Below are 25,719 nucleotides of genomic sequence, written 5' to 3'. Positions count from 1 at the left end.
CCTTTTGAAGACCTGTCTCTCTTGGCTCGTTTCCCTATTGTGACATGCAGTGGAGCTGAAAGTGACATTAATTGAAATTCACAAATGACTATTGTATTATCACTCCCTGTTTATTTAACAGAAGAAATTGTTATACAGATTCATATCTGGTGAATGCCTTTTCTCTTCCCTGATTGAAGTGATTGTAATGTTATCAAAATTCTGAAACAAATATGCTTCAAATGAACAACTCCACCATCTGTAGAGGAAAATTACCCCCCATGACATCTCTTGCACAGTGTTCTGTTTTGGCTATTCCCGTTTGTAGCATGCACGTGGAATGTTTTGCTATCAGAGAAAAGAAAAAAAGACCACCATGATTTGATTTTATTACAACAAAAGCAGCCACCTGTTATGAACAGCAGCACCATTAGATTTGCAAAGTATGCATGTGATTATTTCTTTTGGAGCAGGTTACCTTCTAGAGGAGGGAAAGGTCTAATGAAGCAGCACTGTGTCACTTAGCATTGTTATAGTGACATTGTGAAAATAGGAGGAAGAAAAAAAGACCCTGAAATGGGAAAAGAAGGTATTGAATGAAAGGAAGAAAGACACCATTTATCAAAATGGTAGGTGGCACTTGTGAGGAAGTTCTGTGGCAGTACTGAGCTGCTTGTTTATATTATTATAATAATCTCATTAAGTATAAAATTCTGGACAATGGGACTAGTGTGTGTATGGTAAATCAGTATATTACTTGGTATTGTTCTAGAGCTTTTGTAAATTTATTTTGGGCCCATCTTTTCCTTTTTTGCTGTATATTTCTGATACTCACATACGATGGTTATCATTAAAAAGCCCCAGTATTTGCCAGGAGTTGCTGTATGGTGGCATAAAAGATATCACAGTTTTCTTCTAGAAGTAGATTAGGAAATAATTGTGGTAACAATAATTCTGTGGTATCCATTAACTTTTAAATGGCAACTACTGTAGTTTGCCATGGAAGCGTGTGTGTGTGTGTGTGTGTATTATAACAGAAAGGGATAATTCATCTTGAATAATTTTGACTCTTCTATTCAATCTCCACTATTCACAATATTTGAGAACATTGTCCTGTTTCAGAGCGTCTGGGGTGAATTGAATGAAGAAACTGATTTTAAGGAAAGAAACTAATCTCTGCCAGCCAAGATTTCGGCGAGAAGGAAGAGATGGGGTGATCTTTCCATAATGTACAGATCAGACTTCAGCTTTAAGTTGATTTAAAGTTTAGCCCCATATAAGATCACACTGCGGAGTTCTAATATCTAGATGACAAAGTCATGGGTTGTGCTAGCAAGATGCACATCTGGAAAAAGTGGCCACAGCCTCCAGGCTGGAAGTGGATCAAAGAGAGCCTTCCTGGTCACCACTGCTATATAATTATCTAAGAACAGCTAGGAATCCAACAATATCCCAAGATTGTGAATGTACCAGGTAATAAATGACAGACACGCGTCCTCGATTAAACAGGCAGATATAATCCTAACAGCCTTCTCTGTCACAGAGTAATCTGTAAAACCTGGTAACCTGTGAGAATGAATCTGGGGATGGGATACACTTTCTCAGTAGCGGAAGGTGAAAAAATCATTAGACAGTCCTGCATACTCTCAAAAGAGTGGCCAGCTGCAGTTGGCTCTCTCAGAGCCCTCTGGAAACTTGGGTTCCATTAGCCTCTGAGTGTGGCCTATCAACACAGGTTTCCTTGCCCCCCATGGAGAGATGTACCACAGCCTCAAGTCATAACACTTAATGGTTGGTCCTTGTTTGGTTAAAATTTTGTATTGTCTCATCTCCGTACCCAGTCCAAACCCCAGATCCAGACTCTGGCCAGAAAAAAAAGAGCTTTACTGTGCAGTAGGCTGACACGTACTTTAGCACCCATTTTAGCATCATCCTGGCACTTTCATACAAAATGGACATGCTGCATGTGGTTCAGTTTTGGGGGTAGGAGTCCTGCTGAACTTCAAATCAGATACTAACACCACAGTCGCACCTGGAGCATTCCTGTCAATCCTTGTATTGAATACCTGGCTGAAGCCAGCTAGGCCAGCGGTACCATCTACCCAGGTTTCAGTCATACATGGAGAAATCATTACATTAGAAAAAAATGCCTACTATTTGTATATAGGTCACATTTTAATGCAAGTGTACACATAAGAAAACATGAGCCATTCTGTATGGAAACCACCCTTAGAAGGCACCTGTGTCATGTATGGATGCATTTTAGAATAACTTGCATTATGCTGTGCTATTTCAAGACAGTGGAAAGTTGTGACGGTGCTGCCCGTGGGAGTCAGTTGAGGTCACTCAATCAGGGTGAACTGCAAACAAAACAGGGCAGACAAACCCCAGATGCTGGTGGTTATTTCAATACTTAGATTTACCAAGCCAGCACAAAACAGCTTCTATAGTACCTCACTGGTTACTTAAAAGTGTAAACAACGCAGTTTCCTTAAAGTGCCCAGCCTCAGGCCTCCATCCAGACACACCTGTCGGATAAGATGATGATTCCTGAAAATCTTACTTCGTCATATAAAAGAAAAGGTTCTTCCAATCCCAAAGGATCAGCCACATACCCAGGTTCAATTATAATTTAGATTTTACCCAAAATATACGCTATAGCCAATTGTTATTAACTAAGCTAAAATTTATTAGAAAAGAAAAGAGAGAAAGTGTTGGTTAAAGGATTAATACACATACAGACTTGAATTCAATTCTTGAGGTTTAGATACATAGTAGAGGTGAGCTTGTAGTTGCCGAAAGTCCTTTTAGAAATAGTCCATAGGTTATAATCCAATGTCCATATTCAGGGTGACTCCAGTCAGTGACTGGGGATCTCAATCCTTGTGGCTTAAGGTTTCCCCTTCTTGAAACCCAAAGCAGATCTGAGATGAAGAAGGATCGTGTCCCAGGCTTCTTATACATTTCTAGCAGCCTTTTGGCCTGAGAAAACAATACGCTTAACTTCTTCTCCCAAACATCCTGGCAATTAGCACAGAGTAATGTATCCATTAAACAGTTCAGATACAGGTTACCACAACCTTCAAAAGACACATAGACAATAATACTATTTCACTTGAGTATTATCATAAATGCTAATATTCCTTTTTTGATCTTTGAATTAAAACTATAGCAATAGACAAGACTTGTTTGCTAACATCCCAAGACCTGAGCAAACATCTACCCTTCTACTTCCAACAATGCAGACTTGCATTTCAAAGCTCTATTTATTTACATATCTTGCTAACCAGTTCTTAAGGTTCACCCATGGGTCAGGTCAGTCGGTGAGGTGACTTAATTAACTCTTTCTGGCCCTGTCACCTTTCAGTGAGATATTATATTATACTCATAACATCACAAAAGTAATCCCATTTCTATTATTCAGTCAATGGAGTTTAGTCTATTACTTCTCCCTCTGCTTGATAAAGGATTGGATTTCTCCAGAGAGTGAATTTGATTTCTCTTTTCTTTCTCTGTCGCTGTCTTTGGTTTACATGTGTTGTCTCTGCATTGTGGTGTGTGATAACCTTTCCTTCTGCACTCTGCTTTTATTCATTTATCTATCCTTAATTAACAGAATTTCCATGCAGTCCTTCTTTATTTGCGTCTGGTGCCAGCACAGATGATCAAGGAACACCGTTTCTTGTCTAAACTCATCCAGGAGTGAACATAGCCTGCAGCTTGCTGAATCAAAGCTGTGCAGGCTGGGAGCAGAGTATTCTAAGCATATGTATGAAGTGTGCAACGTTTGGAGGTTTGGTCTAATAAGCACCTAGAAATTGGGATATTGATCCAGGATCCTTGAGTCTGTAAAAGTGAGCTGGAAATTTGGGGGGTGGGGGAGGAAAAATATGGGGCGGGGGCCTAGGAGCCCCAACCAAGTTTGAGGGCTCCATTTTGCTAAGCATTGTACAAACACACAGTGAGAGATGATCCTTGCCCTAAAGGGAGCATTCCGTTTAAACAGACAAGTCAGACAAAGGGTCTCAGGTGACACAGGCACTGAAAGAATGAATGACTTGTCCAGGATTACAGAGCAAGCCAGCAGCAGAGCCAGGTTTAGAACCTAAGTGTTCTGTCTCTCAGTCCACTAGACCAGTGTTTCCCAAACTTGGGATGCTGCTTGTGTAGGGAAAGCCCCTGGCAGGTTGGGCCAGTTTGTTTACCTGCCCCATTCGCAGGTCTGGCCGATCGTGGCTCCCACTGGCCGCGGTTTGCTGCTCCAGGCCAATGGGAGCTGCTTGAAGTGACGCGGGCTGAGGGACTTACTGGCCGCCGCTTCTAGCAGCCTGCAGCGGTGAACCGCAGCCAGTGGGAGCTGCAATCGGCCAGACCTGTGAACAGGGCAGGTAAAGAAACCGTCCCAGCCCGCCGAGGACTTTTCCCTACACAAGCGGCGTCCCAAGTTTGGGAAACACTGCACTAGACTGATTGGACCAGAACCACAGTGAGACACTCATCAGGTCTTTTGGCCATTCAACTTCAGCCCCTGGCTACACTCGGGAACCTTGGGAGGAGGGGAGAATGAAGAACTTAAAACTGAAAAGGTTTTTGATTTTTTTTTGAATGGATGACTTTATTTTTGAACCACAGAAATTTAGTTCTTATGCTTTTATACTGTCACCCTTCACTCTAATATTGGAATCCCTCCCTTGTAAAATTGATAGCAGTGTCTCTAGTGGACCTCAGAGTCTCTAGCCCTTTCTTCTTTTTTTGTTTGTTTGTTTGTTTTAGGGGTGAGAGGGGAATGCTGTGGTGGCTTTTTGTTTTGTTCTTTTATAGAAGAAAAGTAGTAGAAGGGGGTGTCTGTTGTGTCACTCTTTTTATGATGGAAATGCTTTGTCAAAAAGGTAAGTTTTTGCAGTATTTCCTCAAGATGGTCGTACTCTAGAGATTCATGTCATCTCTACTCTGAAATTTGTTCCATAGCTAGATTCTGTGAGCTGGCAATGCTTTTTTCCTGGGCTCTGTGTTTGTCCCAGAGGAGCACAACTATCTTGGTGGCTCATAGGTTGAAATCAGGAACAAATGGCAGCTAGCACCTGGAAATCTCTCTAACATAGCTGATACTTGGCCCATTAGTTGCTTCCTGGTTTAGGATTAGAGCTGGATGAACTAATCATAGGGATTCTTTCAAAGTGTTTAATTTTTTCCCACTTCATCTATTGTTTGTGAACAAGTTGTGGCGTTTTAAAATAAATGTGTTCACAATTCATGCATGTGCAAATACCTAATAATAATAATCCCTAGCTCTCTTATAGTATTTTTCATCCATAGAATTCTAATGAGAACAAATGTATCTGCTTGGAGTTGTTGGCAAATGCCCAAAGCAAACACAGTTTGCTATTTACTTGTTATTACTTCTCTAGGTAACAAAAAGGGGAAAGATGGGATCAAGTCACCAGGCCTTTATTTGCGCAGGTAAAGAAGGAAACTGTGTGTGGGTTTGAAGGACTTAGGTTAACATTTAGGACATTTTTAACAAGGTCTTGCTTGAGAAGTCACTGCTGGGGGAAATAAAAAAGCTCTTGTAATATAATATTGGGAAGGAGAGCTGAGAAAGAGGCTACTAATTGATGTGCCTGATCATTTTAATTCGATCATACCCTTGTAACCTGTGTACTATTTCCATTGTTGGATGTAGCCTGTTGTTACTGGTTTTCTTTTCATATGTGTTTTTTTGACCACCTCCAGAGTCTTGAAGGAGAGAATCATTATGTTCTGGAATGGAGCTGAACTCCAGTGAATGTTACCTCTGTTAAGTTCCTTTGCCCCCATAGCAGTCATGAGCTTTCAGTGGTATGATTGGTGGAAATACTGCCAGTATGCGCCAGTATGAAGCTGTAATCACTCATTTTGTACCACCTTCAGCACAAATGATGCATGAGCTTGAACTGTGTCAGTTTTAGCTTGGCGTCCTTCACAGCTCTTGAAGCTCTAGTCTAGAGGCTTGTCCAATCCTGTTCTGAATACTGTACATTGTTCCCAAATCTTTCTCCCATTTAGATTGTGTACAGTGTTGTGATCACATACATTTTGTCAATCAAGCGTTAATCTATCAGAGGCTTCTGCTTTTGTAAATCTTAACCCCTTGCTAGCAGGCTGGTGAAGAATAAATTGATTTTTAATCAATCCAGAGCCTATTATCTTCTGCAAGCTATTTCTGAGCTTCAGAAAGCTATAAAATCAAACCTTTCAAGGCTAATGGCTCTCTGAAGAGCCTTAAAGGATTGTGTATGGGTTTAACATGCACAGTGCCCTATTTGCCTACTCACACAGGCCAAAAGAGTTACTTGCTTTCTACACTACTTTTTGAATTATTCATGATATCTATATCCACATTAAACAATTTAAATGATATGCACCTCAAACACTGTATAATCATTACATTGACTTCCTAATGTTGTTAAGCAGTAGTTTTTGTGAGTACCAAGAAGGCACTGGATACATTTGTAACATTTCCTAAAGTAGCTCAGAATTCTTCCGTTTAGACTGTGGTGTGGCAATGAACTTGCTTTTCTTTGTTGGGACGTCAGTCTCTGAAACTACAACTGATTTATTGCTGAGCTCTTCCAGTTTCCCAAAGATAGTTTGCTTAGTGCCTAGGGTGCTGTGACTCCAGAAACTGTGTTAAGTAAAACACAGAAGTAATAACAGGGATTGTGGGGTTTAGTGTACTTAGGGGGGAAAAAAGGTAATTTCTGTAGTGCAAAATCAGTTTACTAATTCACACTCAGAATCAAGAGTCCCAAGGAATAAAAGTGTGCTATTGACTGACTCATAGGAAGGGACGATGCAGTTGCTTGGAACTCAGATTTGTAGTTACCTTTCATGTAATTTTGTTAACAAAATATTTAGTCTTATCACAGACCTAGCCAAGGGAGTGCCAGAAAACACCATGAGGCTCTAATGATTGGCATAGCTTTAGAAAATCAAGAAGGACATACACTATGATAAAGCCATCTTTAACATGTGGCCCTCATGTTTGTATATTTATTTATAAAAATGCAGCTTTCATGGTTTCTAGGCATGTGTATGAAAAATGCATATACACTGAACATCTATCAGTGATAATAAAGAACCCTGTATCCATCTGAGGGGGGAACCAATCCCCTCCTTAAAGCAACATCTTAAAGAAGAGACTGAGACCATACATAACCCAGAGGTTCCTTGAGATCTTGATTCTCCCCTACTTACACCAGCTTTCAGCAAGTTTCAGCATAAACAGATGCATTTACATTGATACAAAACTTGTGTACTGGATAGAAATCCAGCTCCGAAAGTCTGTAAACTCTGGCTCTGTCAGACCAAGCTGGAGAGAATGCCAGAATTGAGGGCCCTTCACTGAGAAAGTTCTGTGTTAAAAACAAATGTAGAAACGGGCAGTTCATGTGTCCCAGCTAATCTCAACTGCTTTGTTAGAAAGTAAACAGAGACTAGATTATAAAAATTCTACTACTGTGTTGGAATGTGCTTGGGGGGGGGTGGCTAGTTTGAGAGTTTTTGTTTTTAAAAAGACTATTATAATATGATGCATGTGGTCCATATATTGATACGGTGGAGATTATCAATTTAAGGATTTTTGTTTGTATTGAGTTTAGATTACATTATTTGGAACTGCTATTAACGTAGTTACAATCCTTTTTTGGCTCAGTTATACTGGGATTCAAAGGCTATAGGGAATCATTGTGATCATCTAGTTTGAAAGTCCTGTTCATGCCTACTTTTGAACCAGGAACCTGTTGCATGATGGGCAAATGTTTCTGGAGTACAGTGAGGATCACTAGCCCCTGTGATTATAACTCAGGACTTCCTGGTCAGGGCCCCCAGTTTTTTGGGGCCCCTGGAGCAGGGTCCTTCACTCGCTCTGGAGGCCCTGGAAAACTGTCATGGGGCCCGGGCCCTTGGAGCTTCTTCCGCTCCGGGTCTTTGGCGGCGGGGGTCCTTCCATTCCGGACGCACCGCCAAATCCTCTGGGCGACCTTGTTCCTGGTTTCTACCTGTGATGGGTTATATCATAGAAACCCCCTTGGGATCTGCCAACTGATGTGCCAAGACTACTTCTGCCCCTGCTTTCCCTGCCAGCTCGGGACCCCAGTATCCTGTCTTGCTGAGCCAGAAATGCCCATCTGCTTCAGCACAGACCCAGGGTCTGAATTACTTGCCCCAAAGCTGCAGACTTAACGGAAAGCAGCTAACAGATGTTAGATGCCCAACTCCCAATGGAGACTAAAACCCAAATAAATCCGTTTTACCCTGTATAAAGCTGTATACATGGTAAACTCATATATTGTTCACCCTCTATAACACTGATAGAGAGATGTGCACAGCTGTTTGCGCCCCCCTCCCCAGGTATTAATGCATACTCTGGGTTAATTAATAAGTAAAAAGTGATTTTATTAAATACAGAAAGTGCGATTTAAGTGGTTCCAAGTAGTAACAGACAGAACAAAGTGAACTACCAAGTAAAATAAAATAGAACACGCAAGTCTATGTTTAATACAGTAAGAAACTGAATACAGATAAGATCCTCATCAGTTCCAGAACGCTTCCTTTTACAGACTAATCTCCTTTTAGTCTGGATCCAGCAATCACTCACACCCCTTGTAGTCACTGTTCTTTGTTCAAGTTTTCTTTCAGGTATCCTTGAGGGGGAGGAGGCTCTCTTTTTAGCCAGCTGAAGACAAAATGGAGGGGTCTCCCATGGGCTTAAATAGACTTTCTCTTATGGGTGGAGACCCTCTCCTCTCTCCTATGCAAAGTCCAGCTCCAAGATGGAGTTCTGGAGTCACTTGGTCAAGTCACATGTCCATGCATGACTCTCAGTTTTTACAGGCAGAAGCCATTGCCCACATGGTATCTTGAGTGGCTCCTGGAAGATATCATGTGGACTGGAGCATTCCAAGATGCATTGTTCCTTAAGTGCTTCCTGACTGGGCAGTTAACTTTGGGAATTCCTTTCTCCAGGAACTGACCAAATGCTCTACTACGGTTATTTAGAAATCAAGCCATACACGGCCAATATTCATAACTTTGACTACAAACGTGATACATGCATACAAAGAGGATTAATAGATTCAGTAGATCATAACCTTTACATAGATATGTTACATGGCATATGTAGCATAGAACATATTCCTGTTACGTTATATATGTTCATAATTATATTTCCATAAAGCCTTATGAGGGGCGCCGCCACACCACCCTTCTGCTTAAACCCTTCAGATCACACAGCCTTGTTATCTGAAAGGGATTTCCAACAGGGTATATAAATAATGCATAATACATTCATTGGTTTAATTGTTGTACATGGTAGCTATAGATAGAGCCCTGCGCGGATACAAAAAAAATGGATCTGCATCTGATCCGCATCTGTAATAATTAACTTCTATCCAACTCATGATCTGCACTCCACTTTTATATGTACCCTCACCAGCATCCTATCTCACTGTTGCAGTCCTGCAAGGATGCAAAAATTGGATCTGCATCCAATCCATGATCCATAAAGATAGTAAACAATACAGGGCTCTAGTTATAGATCAAAAATATCCCTCAAAGAGTGTGCAGTTAAAAAATATCTGTTGTACACATATGCACATTTCTACAAATCACACATTTCCACACAACTATGTGTGTATATATAGCTTTTTCCACACGGGGAGTAATGGCTATTAAATTCATGCCAGGATAGATTAATTCAGTAGCTGCAGCATTCCTGTATGCACCCTGTACTTGCTATACTGCATACCTTGAATGGAAGAAATAATGAGGTTATCTAAACAAAAATACTTATTTTCTAAGATAGTTGGCAGGCTTTTATGGGCCATCACTCTGTGCAGTTGATCAAATCTAGTTCTTCATATCTCTGTTTTCCCATCTATAAAATGGGGATAATGATGCTTACCTCCTTTTGTAAAGTGCTTTGAGATCTAATAGATGAAAAACTCAACATAAATGCTAGATGGTATTATTATTGGTATGTGTGATGGGGTAGGCTACCAGAGAGGGTTGTAGCATCTAGTGGTCAGCTCACCCTACCACCTTGCTAGGCCCTTTAAGGGTTTGGAAGGGTCCAGTGGATACATGTGGAGGCCTAAGAGTCCTGGGAATGAATGGTGATTGGGGAAGGAATCTGGAGGATGTACCTTTTAGGGACCTGGAACAGAAGGCAGGGCAAGGATCCCCTCTCACCCCATCAGCTGGGAAGGATTGGGAGAAGGGGAGAAACATAGAGACTGCCTCCTCCCACGCAGCAGACCAATACTGATGGGGTAGGCTGGCCTGCTAAACCCTTGATTTTGGAAGGCTAATTGGAAAGGGTGTTGGGCTGAAGGAAGCTGGCAAAAGCCTTGCAACTGACTAAGGTAAGGCAATAGGCGTGAGACACACAAACTCTTCAACCCTCTTTCTGGATCTGAGGAACACTTGCTTGACGGAGGGAAAGACAAAATACTCTAAAGCAAAGAGGCTCTTGGAGTACAAATCCGGTCCCAGTGAGAGGGAACTCCTGTTTAGAGGAGACTGATACTGATCCCAGACTCTGGGGTGTGCCCACCTAGGGAGTGTGGAGGAATGTTCAGGGAGGTGCACAGCAAGGCTTGGGCCAGTCTCCATGGGGGACAGGGAGGGAGCGCAACCCAGTCCCATTCTACCGCAGCTCTGCTTCTGTATGTATTTATGTATGTATTTATACATGTATGCATGTATAAATATCTCCTGTCTGTGTGTTCCATTCTGTGCATCCGAAGAAGTGAGCTGTAGCCCACGAAAGCTCATGCTGAAATAAATGTGTTAGTCTCTAAGGTGCCACAGGTACTCCTGTTTTGTTTCTGTTTTCTTCTCTGAAGTTCTTTGCTTCAATCAATAATTACTGCAAATGGACTATTACAGCTATTATGCACCATAGACTCAGAAACGCAATTATACAATTTTGACACATCTTTCTGACTTCATAAAAAAAACTTGATCTTGTCTGCAACTTTTCATAACTGACACTAACCAAAGCTCAGCCATTGGAAAGCTGAACTTGCACCTGTTTAATGCAGATTTTTTTTTGTTTCTATAGCAACAAATCTACTCGTACTTACTGAAAGAATACTGGAGTGTGAGTGACTATGATTTTTAATTTAAAAAACAAAATAGCTTTATGCTTGGAGGCTATAAAAACATAACTTGGAGGACACCTTCCTACCAAGAAAAAATGGAATTGGTTAAACCCAGTGTACTTCATTATTAGGAATGATGCCATATTAATGGAATGGGAGCTCTGTGTTTAATCTTGTTTTAGTAACTAAACCGTGAAAACCTTTTTATATGCAACAGTTTATTTCCCCCCGCTCCCCCTGCCAGAGCTGAATTGTGGTTTATTAGTGGCTAGGATAATGAAAATGTTGACTGCTTCACTGCAGATACATTTTCATTTGTATTGGCTGGCAACGTTCCTGTTCCAGCAATAACCTGCTATCCTTGAAACAATGTGGTAAACGTTCTGCTCAAATCCCCATCCCACATACAACTTGGCCTCTGATTAAGACTTCTTATCTCCCTCCTCTCCCCTTCCCCCGGCTTTCAGTATCCATCCTCTTAATCATTTAATAATAATTTTAACAACAAAATAACTGGCAGTTCCAAGGAAAAGCACATTGCCTTTGTCAGTGCTATCATGCTGACAGACATTCTTCTAGCCTATGTATCTGTTTCCACTTGCAGTTAAGGGCTGCATGGTAAGTGTTTGTGGCAAGCTTGTTATGCCTCAGGATTAACCCATGGAAGTGGATGTAGACAAGCAGAAAGTCTAGATTGCAGGGTGCCATTGTAGCCCTAGCTGGAAAAAAAATCCATCAACATTAGGATGTAGTTCTATGATCTGAACCTGTTTTATAGCTACGTTTCTGTTGATTTTGAAAATGTGATTCTGCTAGATCCAGCTCCATTTCTAAGGCTTAGTGGGTGACTATCTGGGACCAGGGATTTTAAGGAGTTTTATCAACCAACCCTTTGCCATAAGGGCTGCTGAGATTACTGATGATGGATTTCACTGAAGAGAGAAGAAAGGGACAAATAGGAAGCTATCTTGCTGAAAGTTGAGTGAGATCCCCTATGGGGGGAGGGGGAGACAGTGCCGAAAAGTCCAATTTAAAATGGGATTTAGTACTAGCATGATAAATTTGGAGGAAGATGGCTTTCCATAGTGACTGGAGGGCTAGATCCTGCAAAGTGCCAAGCAGTCTCAACTCCCATGAAAATCAATGGGAATTGAAGGCACTTGGCACCTCTATGCTTTTTTCAGCATCTTGCAGGATTGGCCCCTAAATCTTTGGGACACGTGAGCTTTTACTTGCCTTAAGTCTTCAGTAAAATATTTTTTTTTAGCCCAAGACTGAGTGAAATACTTTCTAAAAGGACTACTGTATTCACTTTGTAAATCAAATAGAAAAAATTGTGATTGATGCGAGTACATTGGCTCCAGTGCCATAAAAAACGATTAATGAGCTCCTCTGTCATTATGGATAACAAAAAATTTTTCCCTTGCATTGACTTTCACATTTTGCATGTGCCTTTTTTGTTTCAGGAATAGAACTCTGTCCTCCTGGGCACCGCTTCATGGTCACCATGGTGGCAAGCTTCATTGCAATGGCAGGACAGTTCCTCATGCCAGGGCTGGCTGCCCTCTGCAGGGACTGGCAGGTTCTCCAGGCGGTCATCATCTGCCCTTTCCTACTGATGTTGCTTTACTGGGTGTAAGTATTTCTGCCTTGTTTCTTATTTGTAAAGATGCTCGCCACTAAGACTGGGTTTGGGAAGTGTTTTGATATCTGAGAAGGCCCCCAGTTTATTATAGCCAGTATCAAGCTTTTCTTTTTCGCAGTTATAAAATGTCTCCTTCAGCAAATAGGTAAATCTGAAACTAAGCTTCAGAGGAAAAAACTTGCTCTCTAAGGTAGCTTCCTCTGCTTGCTTTCCCAGTAGTGGGTGGGAGGGAGAGGAGTATTCTGCTTTGGTGAATTGCCATATATGCTTCATACTACTTTGGGGAGGGAACATGTTGCGATCACCAGGTATAAAACATGAGGAAAAAAATAAGTTCTCACCAGCAGAGTGTTGACAATTGTGCTACAGCCTTAGCCCTTGAAGATCTGTGTTTGTGTTTCTAAAGTCAAGTTTTCCACTCAAACCCAGAGTATGGTACTTGCCTGTCCCTTCTTTCTCTTTGGGCTGGACTAGGCTAGGATTTAAAGCAATGATGTTAGCATGTATTGGCCAACATGTGCAAACTAGTCCATTTAAATTTAGTGTAGACAAGATGCATTGCCCTTAACATGTGCTAAGCTCATGCCCCCTCAGTGGGTCTCTACACAGCAGCTGGGAGGGTATTTCTCCTTTCGGAGAGACAGATGTGTAGCACACTAAAATTAACAGTGTGGCCGTGATGACATAGGCAGTGGCTCAGGGAAGCCATCTGAGTCCAGACTCAGGGGGTCAGGCAGGATTGTACTCGGGTGGCTAGCCTAAGCCACTGCCCATGTCATAGCAGCCACACTGTTATTTTTAGCATGCTTGCATGAGCAGAGCCAGTCTGTGTCCATCTACCCATGCTGGGAAATATCCTAAGGCTCCCAGAAAGCTTCTCACTCAATCAGCGTAGTATGTGTTAAAATCTGCACTGCCTTACCTGTGCTGTGCAATGTAGTTGTAGCTGTGTTAGTCCCAGGATGTTAGAGAGACAAGGAGGGTGGACCAACTTCTGTTGGTGAGAGAGAGAAGCTTTTGAGCTGACAGAGCTCTTCTTCAGGTCTGGGAAAGGTACTCAGCGTGTGGCAGCTAAATACAAAGTGGAACAGATTGTTTAGCATAGGTAGTTAGCAAATGTTGTAATGGACCATTCAAGGTGAAGTGGCCCATTAACACCTCTGTAGTCGTAGGACAAAAGGGGGAAAGGGGGCTAATGGATTAGATTGTTGGAGTAAACCATAAATCTAGTGTCTCAGTTCTGTCCATGATTTTTGGTGTCTAGCAGAGATATGAATTTAAGCGCCAGGCTTGTCTTTTGAAAGTGTTGTGCAGGTTTCCTTTGAGGACGAGGACCGATAGGCCAGCTATGGAGTGATGGTTTTGTGAAGAGTGCTCACCCACAGGCAATAGAATGTTTTTGTCTTTTATCATTTTCCTGTGTGAGTTCATTCAAGAGCATAGTTATTGTCTGTTTTACATAGTTGTTATTGGGGCATTTAGTGCACTGGATGAGGTACACATGTTTTGATGGGTATGTGTAGAATCCATGGATCTTGAAAGCTGTGTTGTGGGGAGTGATGATCACTGTAGCAGCGGAGATCTGTCTGCAGGTTTTGCATCTGTTGTTTTGGTAGGCTCTGGTGCTGCTTTGAGTTGGTGTGTGCTGGCTGTGCGTTTTAGCAGGTGTACCTTATCACATGTTAGTTTTACCTAATCTGTTGTTTTAATTTACTCCCTACCCTACATCAGTTGTATTGGCTGAATGTTTACTGTTGTCCAGTCATTCTACACCTGAATACATTTTAGCGTAACAATTCAGGTTTTAAACAGTACATAGTAGTAGTGTACAATACCAATATCATCCTTTACAAATATTTTATGTGACATTGTTTTTACTGTCCTTTAGGAAGACATATGATTAACTAGCATTATAACACACCAAACACACCAACAAAACAAACTTATGTGTAAAGAGACTTTTTTCATATTATAAATGCTGCCGTTTCAGGATTTGATTCAGCTACCAGTAAACTCAATGCAAAGCATCCTGCTGACATTAATGGGAGTTGGAAATATTAACGTTTTATCCCAAACTAAACAAAGGCCTTTATGATTTTGCTACTGGCAAAATTCTGCCCTTGGATATGCACCTGTAATCCTGTTGAAAACAGGAGGGGAAGGATGGAAGGAAGGTAGGATTAGGACCTGCTTATATGGTTTGATGATGGTAGCAATAACCAAAGTATCAAAACTTGCAGAGTCTGATTTTTCTTGAATGAGCAGAAGAGGACTGAAAACATTTGTTTAGTTATACTGGGTGTACAGTACACGTATTCTGCGTGCATACCTCTCACCTGTCGCATCTTTTTAAGTGGGATGCCCCTTTTATGTAGCAGGTTTGGTGTTGTCATTTTTATAGTCCCTTCCCTTCAACTAGGGTGTAGGAGAGTAGTTAATTTTGTATGCATAGTTGGGTGGGTGGGGGAATGAACTTGCATTTAATTGTAACAAAATAAAAAATGAAAACTGCCCTTCCTTGTCACTTGTTAATTACCCACACAAAGTAATCAGTTAAACACTAGAAAGGTTCTGTGACCTACCATATTGTCTTCTCCTTTGTCTTCCCCCGATCTGTGATCCCTGATCCCTTTCCTACTGTGAGAATGCTGTTCACTTTCCTCCTACATCTCTGGGTCTAATCTTCTTCCATCTCTGTGCTTGCTCTGCTCCTCTCTTGCCCTGTATTATAGATACCATGCTGTCATGGGCTGTGTAATACCTAAACAAATAGAGCTTGGGGCAAGACTCTGATTGAGAGGGAACGGAGCGGTTTTATACATAAGTGTAGGGGTGCAAGGCCTGTAATAGTCAATGACAGAGCTGTGGAATCTGGATAGTCCAAGACATCTGGAAGATCGTAGAAGTTTGTGCGTAAGCAAGGTCTGAGAAATGTGCTTAAAGACATGTACATGAAAGAAATCGGGGTCCTAACTATGCACTTAGGCATAGATTTCAGATCACCAGGATACAGAAGGCTTTCTGTTTCCTCTTTTTGGTATTAGATGCTTCCTGGATCTGGCTGTCCTGAAGGTCAGCAAGTGTATTAATTATTAAAACAAAGAAATCCGACATACTAACTAAAAGATAAGAGTGTGAAAAGGGCTAGCTGCATTGGGTGTAGGTGCACAAGTGCCATAAGCTTAGGGTGACCAGATGTCCTGATTTTTCTAGGGACAGTCCCGATTTCTGAGTCTTTTTCTTATATAGGCTCCTATTACCCCCCACCCTTGTCCTGATTTTTCACACTTGCTGTCTGGTCACCCTACATAAGCTGAGATTTATCCTTTTCCCGTACTCCTCAAATGCAGCAGCTTGGATTTTAACTAGTGTCCTTGCCCTGATACAACCCCCTAGTGCAAAGTTTACTCTAGTATAGTCCACTGGTACAGTTTACTCTGTTTGCAGGCTGGGGTCACACTTACTCCCAAAAGCAGCAAAGAGTCTTGTGGCACTTTATAGACTAACAGACGCTTTGGAGCATGAGCTTTCCTGGGTGAATACCCACTTCGTCGGATGCATGTAGTGGAAATTTCCAGGGGCAGGTATATATAAGCAAGCAAGAAGCAGGCTAGAGATAACAAGGTTAGTTCACTCACGGAGGATGAGGCCCTCTTCTAGCAGCTGAGGTGTGAAAACCAAGAGAGGAGAAACCTTGAGTGGCAGGCCAGTCCTCGCCCACAGACAACCTGCCAACCTGAAGCATATTCTCACCAGTAACTGCACGCTGCACCATAGTAACTCTAACTCAGGAACCAATCCATGCAACAAACCTCAATGCCAACTCTGCCCACATATCTACACGAGCGACACCATCACAGGACCTAACCAGATCAGCCACACCATCACCAGTTCGTTCACTTGCATATCCACCAATGTAATATATGTCAGCAATGCCCCTCTGCTATGAACATCGGCCAAACTGGACAGTCTCTAAGGAAAAGGATAAATGGACACAAATCAGATATTAGGAATGGCAATATACAAAAACCTGTAGGAGAACACTTCAATCTCCCTGGCCACACCATAGCAGATCTTAAGGTGGCCATCCTGCAGCAAAAAAAACTTCAGTTCATCTGCAAATCTGACACCCTCAGCTCAGGATTAAACAAAGACTGTGGATGGCTTGCCAACTACAAAACCAGTTTCTTCTCTCTTGGTTTTCACACCTCAGCAGCTAGAAGAGGGCCTCGATCCTCCCTGATTTGAACTAACCTCATTATCTCTAGCCTGCTTCTTGCTTGCTTATATATACCTGTCCCTGGAAATTTCCACTACATGCATCCGACGAAGTGGGTATTCACCCACGAAAGCTCATGCTCCAAAACATCTGTTAGTCTATAAGGTGCCATAAGACTCTTTGCTGCTTTTACAGATCCAGACTAACATGGCTACCCCTCTGATACTTACTCCCAAGTATGCTTTGAAATCTTTGGCACTGGCTGCAACAGTATTTATGTGCCAGTGACACCCAGCGCAAAAATTCTAAAAGGCATCTTCTCCCTTTCCCTGTCTTCCCTTGTCTCTCTCCTTCCTCCTCTCTGCATTTTCTCATTTTTATTGCCTCTCTCTTGTCCTGTGTTTTTTTCCCTCCCCCCTCTCCCTTTTTTTAAAACTTCTTTTAGACTTTTTCCATAGTTTGAATTTTTCTGTGCTGTTAAGAATTTTTGTTTTGTTGTTTCAATGCTTCTCCCCTCTCTCCCAGTGGTCTCTGCATGGACAACAGCAAGAACTTCTACACACTGAAACCAGAAACTGACAGCAATTCTAGTTTGTCCCTCTTCAGTTTTTTCCATGGCTAAAGGGCTTGTTTTACCTTTACTCTAGAAGGAAAGGAAGTCTACCAATCAGCTGACTGCAGCCTGCTCAGCTTTAGGCACTGGGAAACTGACCAACTCTAATCAATTACCCTTAACAGAAAACTTTTTCAGCTCTTTACAAAGAGTACTCCCAAGGGAAAGTTTGGGCTGGATGAGGCAAAAAAGGGGAACTTTGCCAAAGCTAACAACTTTTTTTTCTCCATCTGACTAGAGGAGAAGATGGGGGAGGGTGACCATCCATCCCAAATTAGGCAGGACAGTCCCAAAATGCAGAGTTCAAGTCCTGATTCTGGCCTGAGTGAGTCCAGAACAGCATTTGTCCCGGATTGTGCCAGCGTCTTCCTGGGTGGGGCGGAGGTGGGCCTTAGTCCCACTTGGCTATTAGCCTCACCCCCAGCACAGTGGGCAGATGCAACAGGGGACTGGGTGTTGCAGGGTATGCTGGGAGTTGTAGATTGCACACCGTGTTCCACTGTGGCTCTGGGACCTGTGCTGCCAGCTGCACTACTAGTCCTAAAATGCCCTGCACCATGTTGCCAGCTGCCCTAGCTGAAGTGGGCAGAGCAGACCAAAAAGAAATCCCAAGCAAGGAAATGTTCTGGTGCAGGGAGAAGATTCCTGGCGTTAATTTTGCTGTGCCATCCCTCCCACTTGGGGCATGGAGTAGGAGCTCCTGGCTCCCCCACCCCCCGAGTCTCCCCCGTTCTTGTGGGGTGGTGGGGAGCTGGGAGCAACCGTGGTGCTGTGACTCCTGGGTGGTGTGCAGCCCCTCAGTGACCATGATGCCCGGAGGCTCCTGGGCACTCTCAACCCTGCAGCTTAAGGGTGGGGGGTGGTTGTCTGTGGTCCCTGGGAGCAGGGCAGGGGGGGACGATGACAGTGGGGCTTGTCATTGCTGGCTGCTGTGCCCTCTGCCAGTGGGAATGCCCAGAAACTGCCCCTCTGCAATCTGGGAAGGGGGTGCACTGTGGTTTGGGGAGAAAGGGGCAGTTGTGGGGCAAGTCCAGGTGCGATGGGGGAGCTGGCTGTTGGGGGGGAGGTAACAGCCCTGGGGTAAAAGTGTGTGGGGACTATTAGCAGGGAGATTGAGGAGAGTCTTTCTTTGGGGGTTAGTTGTGTGGGGCGGGAACTGTAGGAGGGATGGGGTGGGAAGAGCCCAGGAGTGAAGGTTGTGGCAGGAGCTTGAGGCTGGATTGTTAAAGTCTGTGGCTCTCTCAGTTGCCCTTTCTCCCCCCAAAAGATGGGCACCAGCAGTTTTCCTCCCCAGACTCCGCCCCAAAGTTTAATAAATATTATTGTACCAAAGTAGAAAATGCAGCTTTCAAAAAATGTATGTATGAAACATAACGTTGGGAGGAGGAGGTGGTGGTGGGGAGATGCAGGTGTGACACCACTGACTGCTACATCTGGGCTTAATATGGCTCATAAGTGTGCTAATTAAGCACTTGTGTTCAGGGCCCCAAGCAGGCCCTGAGTGTTTAAACAAAAAAGACAAAACTAACAAACAAGCCCCCTCCATACAAACCAAATTCAATGGTGTTCTGGGTAGATTGACGTTAGCCCAGTTTGTTCTCTATGGGCTGAGTGGAGGTCTCAATCAAGTGTGGCTTCAAATATCTTCTTTTGTTTTTGAATAAATGTTTTCATCCCCATCCCGGCAATAGCACGTTTACTATGGCATCAATGGCACTGTCATGCTGGGCCCACACTTGGAAGGGGCCCATCACAACCACATGGGGGCCCACAAATGTATTTGGCACCCAGCCCACAAAAGGTTAATCCAGCAATTGAAAAAGAAAATGGAAACATTTCCTATTTTGTGTGTGTTGTGAAAAGATGTTGGCAAAGCAGTTGCTTATGAACTTTCTTTTATTATCCCAATTTAAGCCAATGCAAGGAGATACAATCGTTGTGAACTAGAGTGTGATATCAGGAGAGGGGGCCAGTTTCTGTTTTGTTCACTTGCTTTTTTTTTCTCTTCATTTGTTTGCCTTTTTTGCTTTCAAGTTTCCCATCATGCTGCCTAAAGTTTGGAACTCAGAGCTGCAAAAAGTGTGTGTGTGTGCGTGTGTGTGTGCGTGCATACCAGAAGTCTGACTACTCCCTGTGTGAGTTCACACAACTGAAATCGAAACAGGTAAAAGAAAAGTAAAATGCATTAAATATTTAAAAGAGAATTTTAACTTAATAGGTTGTTTAACCTCCTGGAGTTGAGACAGAGCAATTAGGGAAGTTTATTTGAGGACCTCAAGATGCATTTAATCCCTGATTTTTATCTCAGAATTTTTGGTGTCTTCCATCTCCTGCTGTTGCTCATCAGACTGAGTAATTAGAGCAACTGGAAGTCTTTCGCCTTTGAGCATGTCCAGTGCTGGAATCGTACAGAAGCTATTGGGGAATGAGACTCCTTTTTTCCCATTTGTTCCTGAATGACCAAAACAAAGATCTTGGCGGACTAGAAATCCTTTACCCTCTCCTCTCCACTCTTCTTTTTCCAGAGTATGTCCCTGACAGGCGGCACAGGTTGGAAGCTGTAGCCTGTCCAGTCTATGAAATATTTTTTTCTAACTCATCTTACTCCAAAAGGAAGTGTTCAGTTAAGGTTAGATGTGTTAGACCCCAATCCTGCGATTGTTAGTGCACAGGCAGACTGTCCATGCAGAGGCTCCATGCTGCAGTCCACCTGCATGCTATTACTTATTGGGTTGGAGCCTCATGTAGGAAAATATCACCTATGTAGAGTAGGTGAGAAGATACACAGATATTGAGGAAGTGAGTGCCTCTGAAGAGGTGTGTGTGTGAGATTTTTAAAACCTCATCCCTGAAGAGTTTCCTGTGCTTGCCAAATATAGATGCCAGCTGTCTCACTATGGCTATGTCTGCCTCGGGGCTTATTCATCTTTCAGTGCCCAGCTCTATTTTGCTGTGGCAGCTGCTGAGAAACACTGCCTGCCTTCTGACAATAGGGGCTGTTGTGCCCAGTAGACCTTAGGCCAGCTGGTGAGTGCTCCCTGCTCTTCTTGCCTCCACCCCGCTTTGGTGCAAGCAGAATGGAGCACAGTGTGGTTTGGCTCCAGGAGAAGGATGGTGACCAGCTGCTCAGTAAAATGGTGGCAACAGCCCCTAGCCCAGCTCTGCAGGGTGTTGCATGATTGTACACCCAAATACGGTGATTTCGCTGGGCAGCCAGCTAGCCACTTTCTAGTACAGTCGCCCCATTTTCACACACAATTGCCTGCACTGTGTACACAAAATGGGTATCTGTTCTTAAACACTTTGACCCTGACTGTTATTTTTAGTTTCGTTCCTCTCTGTCCTAACTTTTCTCTCCCCAATTGCCACTATATACTCTTCCTTTCTACCTTCTTTCATCTTCTCCCTCCCTTCTGTTTCTAACTCCCTCTTTACTAACATCTTGTTTATTCACCACCTCGATGATCTCCTTGACACTGGAGCTCTCCCCTTCCAAATGTACGTGAGGGGTACGTTGTGGAGGTGAGCAGGAGCCAGAGTGAATCTGAAACTTTCGCCCCTCCTTTTCTTGAAGTCAATGGAACTACTCACATTTGTAAAGTCAAACTAAGTGTTTGTGGGATCAGGCCCCACATGTGGGTGAGTTGACACTCAGCCTTACTTTTCAGTTACATTATTCAGAAAACATACATGATTGATGAGTAGGGTGAGTGGGAATAGTTTACTTGTCTGTCTTTTGGACTGTGAGCTGCACAAGGCAAGGAAACTGGAGAGCTCCTAAACTACTGTAGTCACTACTGGAAAGCATTATTGAAAATAAATAATAATCCATGATGCAGCATGGAAAGATTGGGACAAAAACAATGCTTTGATACTTGTAAGGGATTTCTACCATGGAAACCATCTTCAGAACCATTAACACAATCCTTTTCCAGCAGCTGCTGTACAAATAGCACTTTGCTAGCAAAGGTTTCTGGTGACTTTTGTTCAGTTACTAAGCAGACTGTTCCAAAGGACCATTAGGATAGCTATTGCTGCCAGCTGTCAAGGGCAAAATTCTGGATGGTGTGTTGCATTCAGTGACTTCATTTTTTTTTTTGAGTCAATTTGCAAAATGTGCCATTTCCACAACAATATGTTCTGCTAGAAAATTTGCTGAGGCAGACACATGATATCAATGCAGTATAATGAGCTGTCAAGGGGAATGGCTCTCCTATTTGCAATACTTACTGTTCTTTGATACATTGGCTTGCAGGTCAGTTTTCCTTTTCATTCTCCTTATTTTAATGCATAAAATCAATATGCCTTTTTCTTCATCTAGGATTGCATTCAAGCCAAGGGTGATGTCTTGACTGTATTAAACTGAAGAGAATGCTGTTTAATGGTTCAGCTGCCTTAACTCCATTTCTTTGTCACCCTGCCCCCTCACATACATGAGACTGCATTGGTGACAAAGGTCACTGCACTGTCATGGAATTTCTGATTAGTATAACTTTATTTAATAATGCATCTATTACACAAACTGTGTCATCAGATGTCCTGGAGGATTAAATATACTTACTGAGTAAAAGGGAAAGAGAAATTGAGGCCTACACAAGGGAGAAGACCGCCAATCTTGTGGACCTATTTCAGCTATGTGTTTTGTCAAGTTCCACACATGCCTGTTTGGCTCAGTATGAAAATAATTTTTTTAAAAAATATAGAGAAGGTTTATCAATTAAGACAGAAATTTAGGGTGCGTGTCTATGATTTAATGGAAATAAATGAGAACTCTATGAAAAATATATATTTTTAAGGAGAACCACCCCAAAATGTTGTGTTAATGGTACAAAATTGTGTGTTTTATGTTGCAGCATGAGTCCTTTCGTGATTATTGCTTAAACAAATGTATTTGATCAAATGCTTCTTAGTTGCTACTTATTGGATATAGGTCTTGGGGCAGCAGGTCAGATCAGGGACATAGCTGACAGCAACGGGGGTTTTTTGTTGTTGTTTTTTAATGACATCCACACCAGCTGCCTCTTAATTCCTGATTTATCAGAGCTTTCGTATGTGAACTTGTAATTTCTGACAACGTCTACTACTAATCAGTGTTAAGCCTGCATCTCTTAAACAGCCTACCCTTCATCAGACAATGTTAGTTCTCCAAACTCGCACAAGTCTTACTTTTAGAGTTGGTTAGATATTAATAGATTTTTAAGGCCAGCCAGTACCCCTAGATAATCTGCTCTGACCCCCTTTATAGTACACGCTGCTATATGCAGGTAAAACTGATGTTTTTCACATATACTGTTCTTTCTTGACGTACAATGTTAATCAGTTTCTACAAACTCATATCCACATTGTTCCTCTGAAGTTCATATCAAAGGTGGATGTTTTCCCAATGTTGCTCATCTACGACCCTCAGGAATAATGGGGCATTAAGCGTATACGGTGTGTCGTCTGACACTCTCGCTATTAAATAAATCAGAAGTAAGCATTTGAAGTTCCCCTACGTGGTTCAGTGCTATATCCTGTGAGGTTTATATTCAAAGTGCCATTCCATTTTACTTGACTTAATTCCATATTTGATCTGATTGTACAGAGGAGTATCTCATATGGGGTATTTTTATGCAGCATATTACACAAATAAAGCAATATTATTTTCACTATAGGGAGCTTTCGTTGTAACAAAATTGAACATAGTGTTAAGCTGCTTATTACATATTTATCCATACTAGGAATATACATATCACTGCTCTGTCAAAATACCTTAAAAGCTGTTTATGAAGCTGGACGTTTTTGACTTATAGGGGGAAAAAGTAGTGTTTTGCAGATAATTTTAAACAATCTGCCTTAAAACAAAATGAACATTGTGTTGTAATCATAAACAAGTTCAATAGGGTATTTTCCCCCTCCAGCTTTAAAAAACTTAGTCACTTCCTTAACTAGAGTACTGGGTGAGAATTGCCATTTGGAAACTGTCCCACTCTTTTACTCGGTTGGCAGCTGGTGAGTTTTGCTGACAGTGCTTCCTAGGGCTTTCCTGCATGGCAAGTTAGTGTGCAGTAGGCAAGCCAGGGTGTGAATCTACAGTGCGCCAGCTTGCTGCTCTCTAACTCAGCATGTGAATACTTCGACAGCCACACTCCAGGGCTTTCACTGCTCTTTGTATCAGTCTCCACACAGAGTTAGCACATGCGAAACTGGAGCACTGTAGATTCACACCCTGACTTACTACACACTAACTCACCATGTAGACAAGTCTCCCCAACCCTTTCATACATTGTACTAATGCACACAATCCTGTTACCCTGCCTTATTTTGTTTTATATTACCCCATTTTACAAAAGATTTGATGCAACAGGAACTGGTCTCTTATGCATCTGTATAAAAGAAAATATGGTGGGAGGGTGAGATATTAAATACCCCTGGATAGTTTATATAGTGAGAATCTTACCCTTCGTTTTTCCACTGTTTGCAAAAAGCATCCTTTTTTTAAATGTTCAGGCAATTCTTACTTTACCATTTCCATGTCATTACTTTATCCTCAAATAGTGTAAGTCAACAAATTTAGTTGCCTCCCATTGATGGATCTTTGGAAGCATCCACTAACACATTTTGTATCTCTTGAAGTATTTTCCCGGAGTCCCTTCGGTGGCTGATGGCTACACAACAATTTGAGGCATCCAAGAAACTTATTCTTCACTTCACTAACAAGAACGAGATGAACATTGAAAGTGATATCAAAGGCGTGATGCCCGGTGAGTAAGTTTGCCCAACAAGTCAGGCAGTGGAAGTCCAGACATACAAATTGCTTTGTGTTTTGCAAGTATTCATGTGGCATAACTGCCCCAGATTAAATAATCAAGTCACTGTCTGTAAAATTACCCTAATTATTCATTCATTTATTTTACAGTTGTTTAAATACAGTCCTGAACTCAGTAGCTGTGTTTAAATTATTCTGCTTATTGGATAGTCCTAGCAGTTATGTTATTTCTCATTTTTCAGTGCAATATGTTTTTAGAGATGTCTCTCAATACATTTCACCATGGCTAGAGAGACCTCCATTAGCCTTTTTCTAGTGATCTTTGTCTATAAATGAGATTATGCTGTTCAGAACACATTAATTTATTCATATCGAAAAGTGGCAGCAGCCAGGCAACAAATTCTAAGTAATATCAATTAAGCAAATCTAAAAATAATCCAAATTTCTTTCCGTTTCTTAAAATCTTTGCTAGTCATTTCACTTTCCTTTTTAAGTCACTTTGAATTTTTTAAGACAGTTTCCTGGTGATGGTCAAAGTAGATTTTGTTGGAAATTTAAACCTGGTTGGCTGGGTTGCTTGAAGCTTTTAAGAAAAGCAGACCATTATTGTCGCTAAGATTGTCATTGACACGGTGATGATGTTATCCTTCAGAGTGTTTCACAAAGCGAAGGGCTTTATATGGCACTATCTGTGTACAATTATAACAAGAAGAAAATTTTTCTGAAGCTCCTCCATCTTTGTTGTTGCTCCTGTCAAATTCTTGTCAAGCTCCCCTTTACTCTTCAAAGCACTGGTAGTGCCCAGAAATACCCTTAAAATGTCCCTTAGAATCAGTATCTGAACATTCAGTCACCCAGAAGCCAGCTAGTACATTTTTCCAGTGTACTTCTATGGCTTAACTGTTCGGTTAAGGTTGCTCTCTCTGCCCCTCACTATGAATTAGTGCATTTCACCCCAGTGCAGAAAATTCATTCACGACCTCATGAGCAACTGAAATCTCAGTTAAACCCTTAACGTGGGAATAGATTAATCCATAGGTTCTTGCGATGGCCTTCTCTGCACTCAGGTGAATTTCACCCACAGAACCTAAAATGTCACTATTGTACCAGAAGCTAATAGACTAAATGATATTCTTGTCCTCAATATTTGTACTTTAAAAATTGAAATCCTAGCCAGATGTTTGCTTCATCTTGGTATTTATACCAAGTGGTCTGTTATGTGCTGAGTGTGGCCCAATCTACTCTGGTGTGATGCTTATTTGATTATAATATTGTTTTATGTATACATTGTGGTAATCTGTCAATATATATCTTAGATTACTGTATGTGTGTGTAAATTATATGAAATATTAAAAAAAACTACATTAAAAT

General features: G+C 42.0%; 1 protein-coding gene across 2 annotated transcripts in view; it reads left to right on the top strand.

Moving 5' to 3' along the window:
• The window catches only part of SLC22A23 (solute carrier family 22 member 23), a 167,031-nt gene that overhangs the window by 105,749 nt on the left and 35,563 nt on the right, over positions 1 to 25,719 (top strand). For both annotated transcript variants that reach the window (XM_050939978.1, XM_050939977.1), the window contains exons 4-5: positions 12,590 to 12,758; positions 24,216 to 24,343. In XM_050939978.1, coding sequence (XP_050795935.1) covers positions 12,590 to 12,758; positions 24,216 to 24,343 — 297 coding nt within the window. The remainder of the gene's footprint in view (positions 1 to 12,589; positions 12,759 to 24,215; positions 24,344 to 25,719) is intronic.

Source organism: Gopherus flavomarginatus, chromosome 2 (assembly GCF_025201925.1).
Source record: "Gopherus flavomarginatus isolate rGopFla2 chromosome 2, rGopFla2.mat.asm, whole genome shotgun sequence".
NCBI classification, from domain to species: Eukaryota; Metazoa; Chordata; order Testudines; family Testudinidae; genus Gopherus; species Gopherus flavomarginatus.
This window is presented reverse-complemented; position numbering and strand designations above follow the sequence as displayed.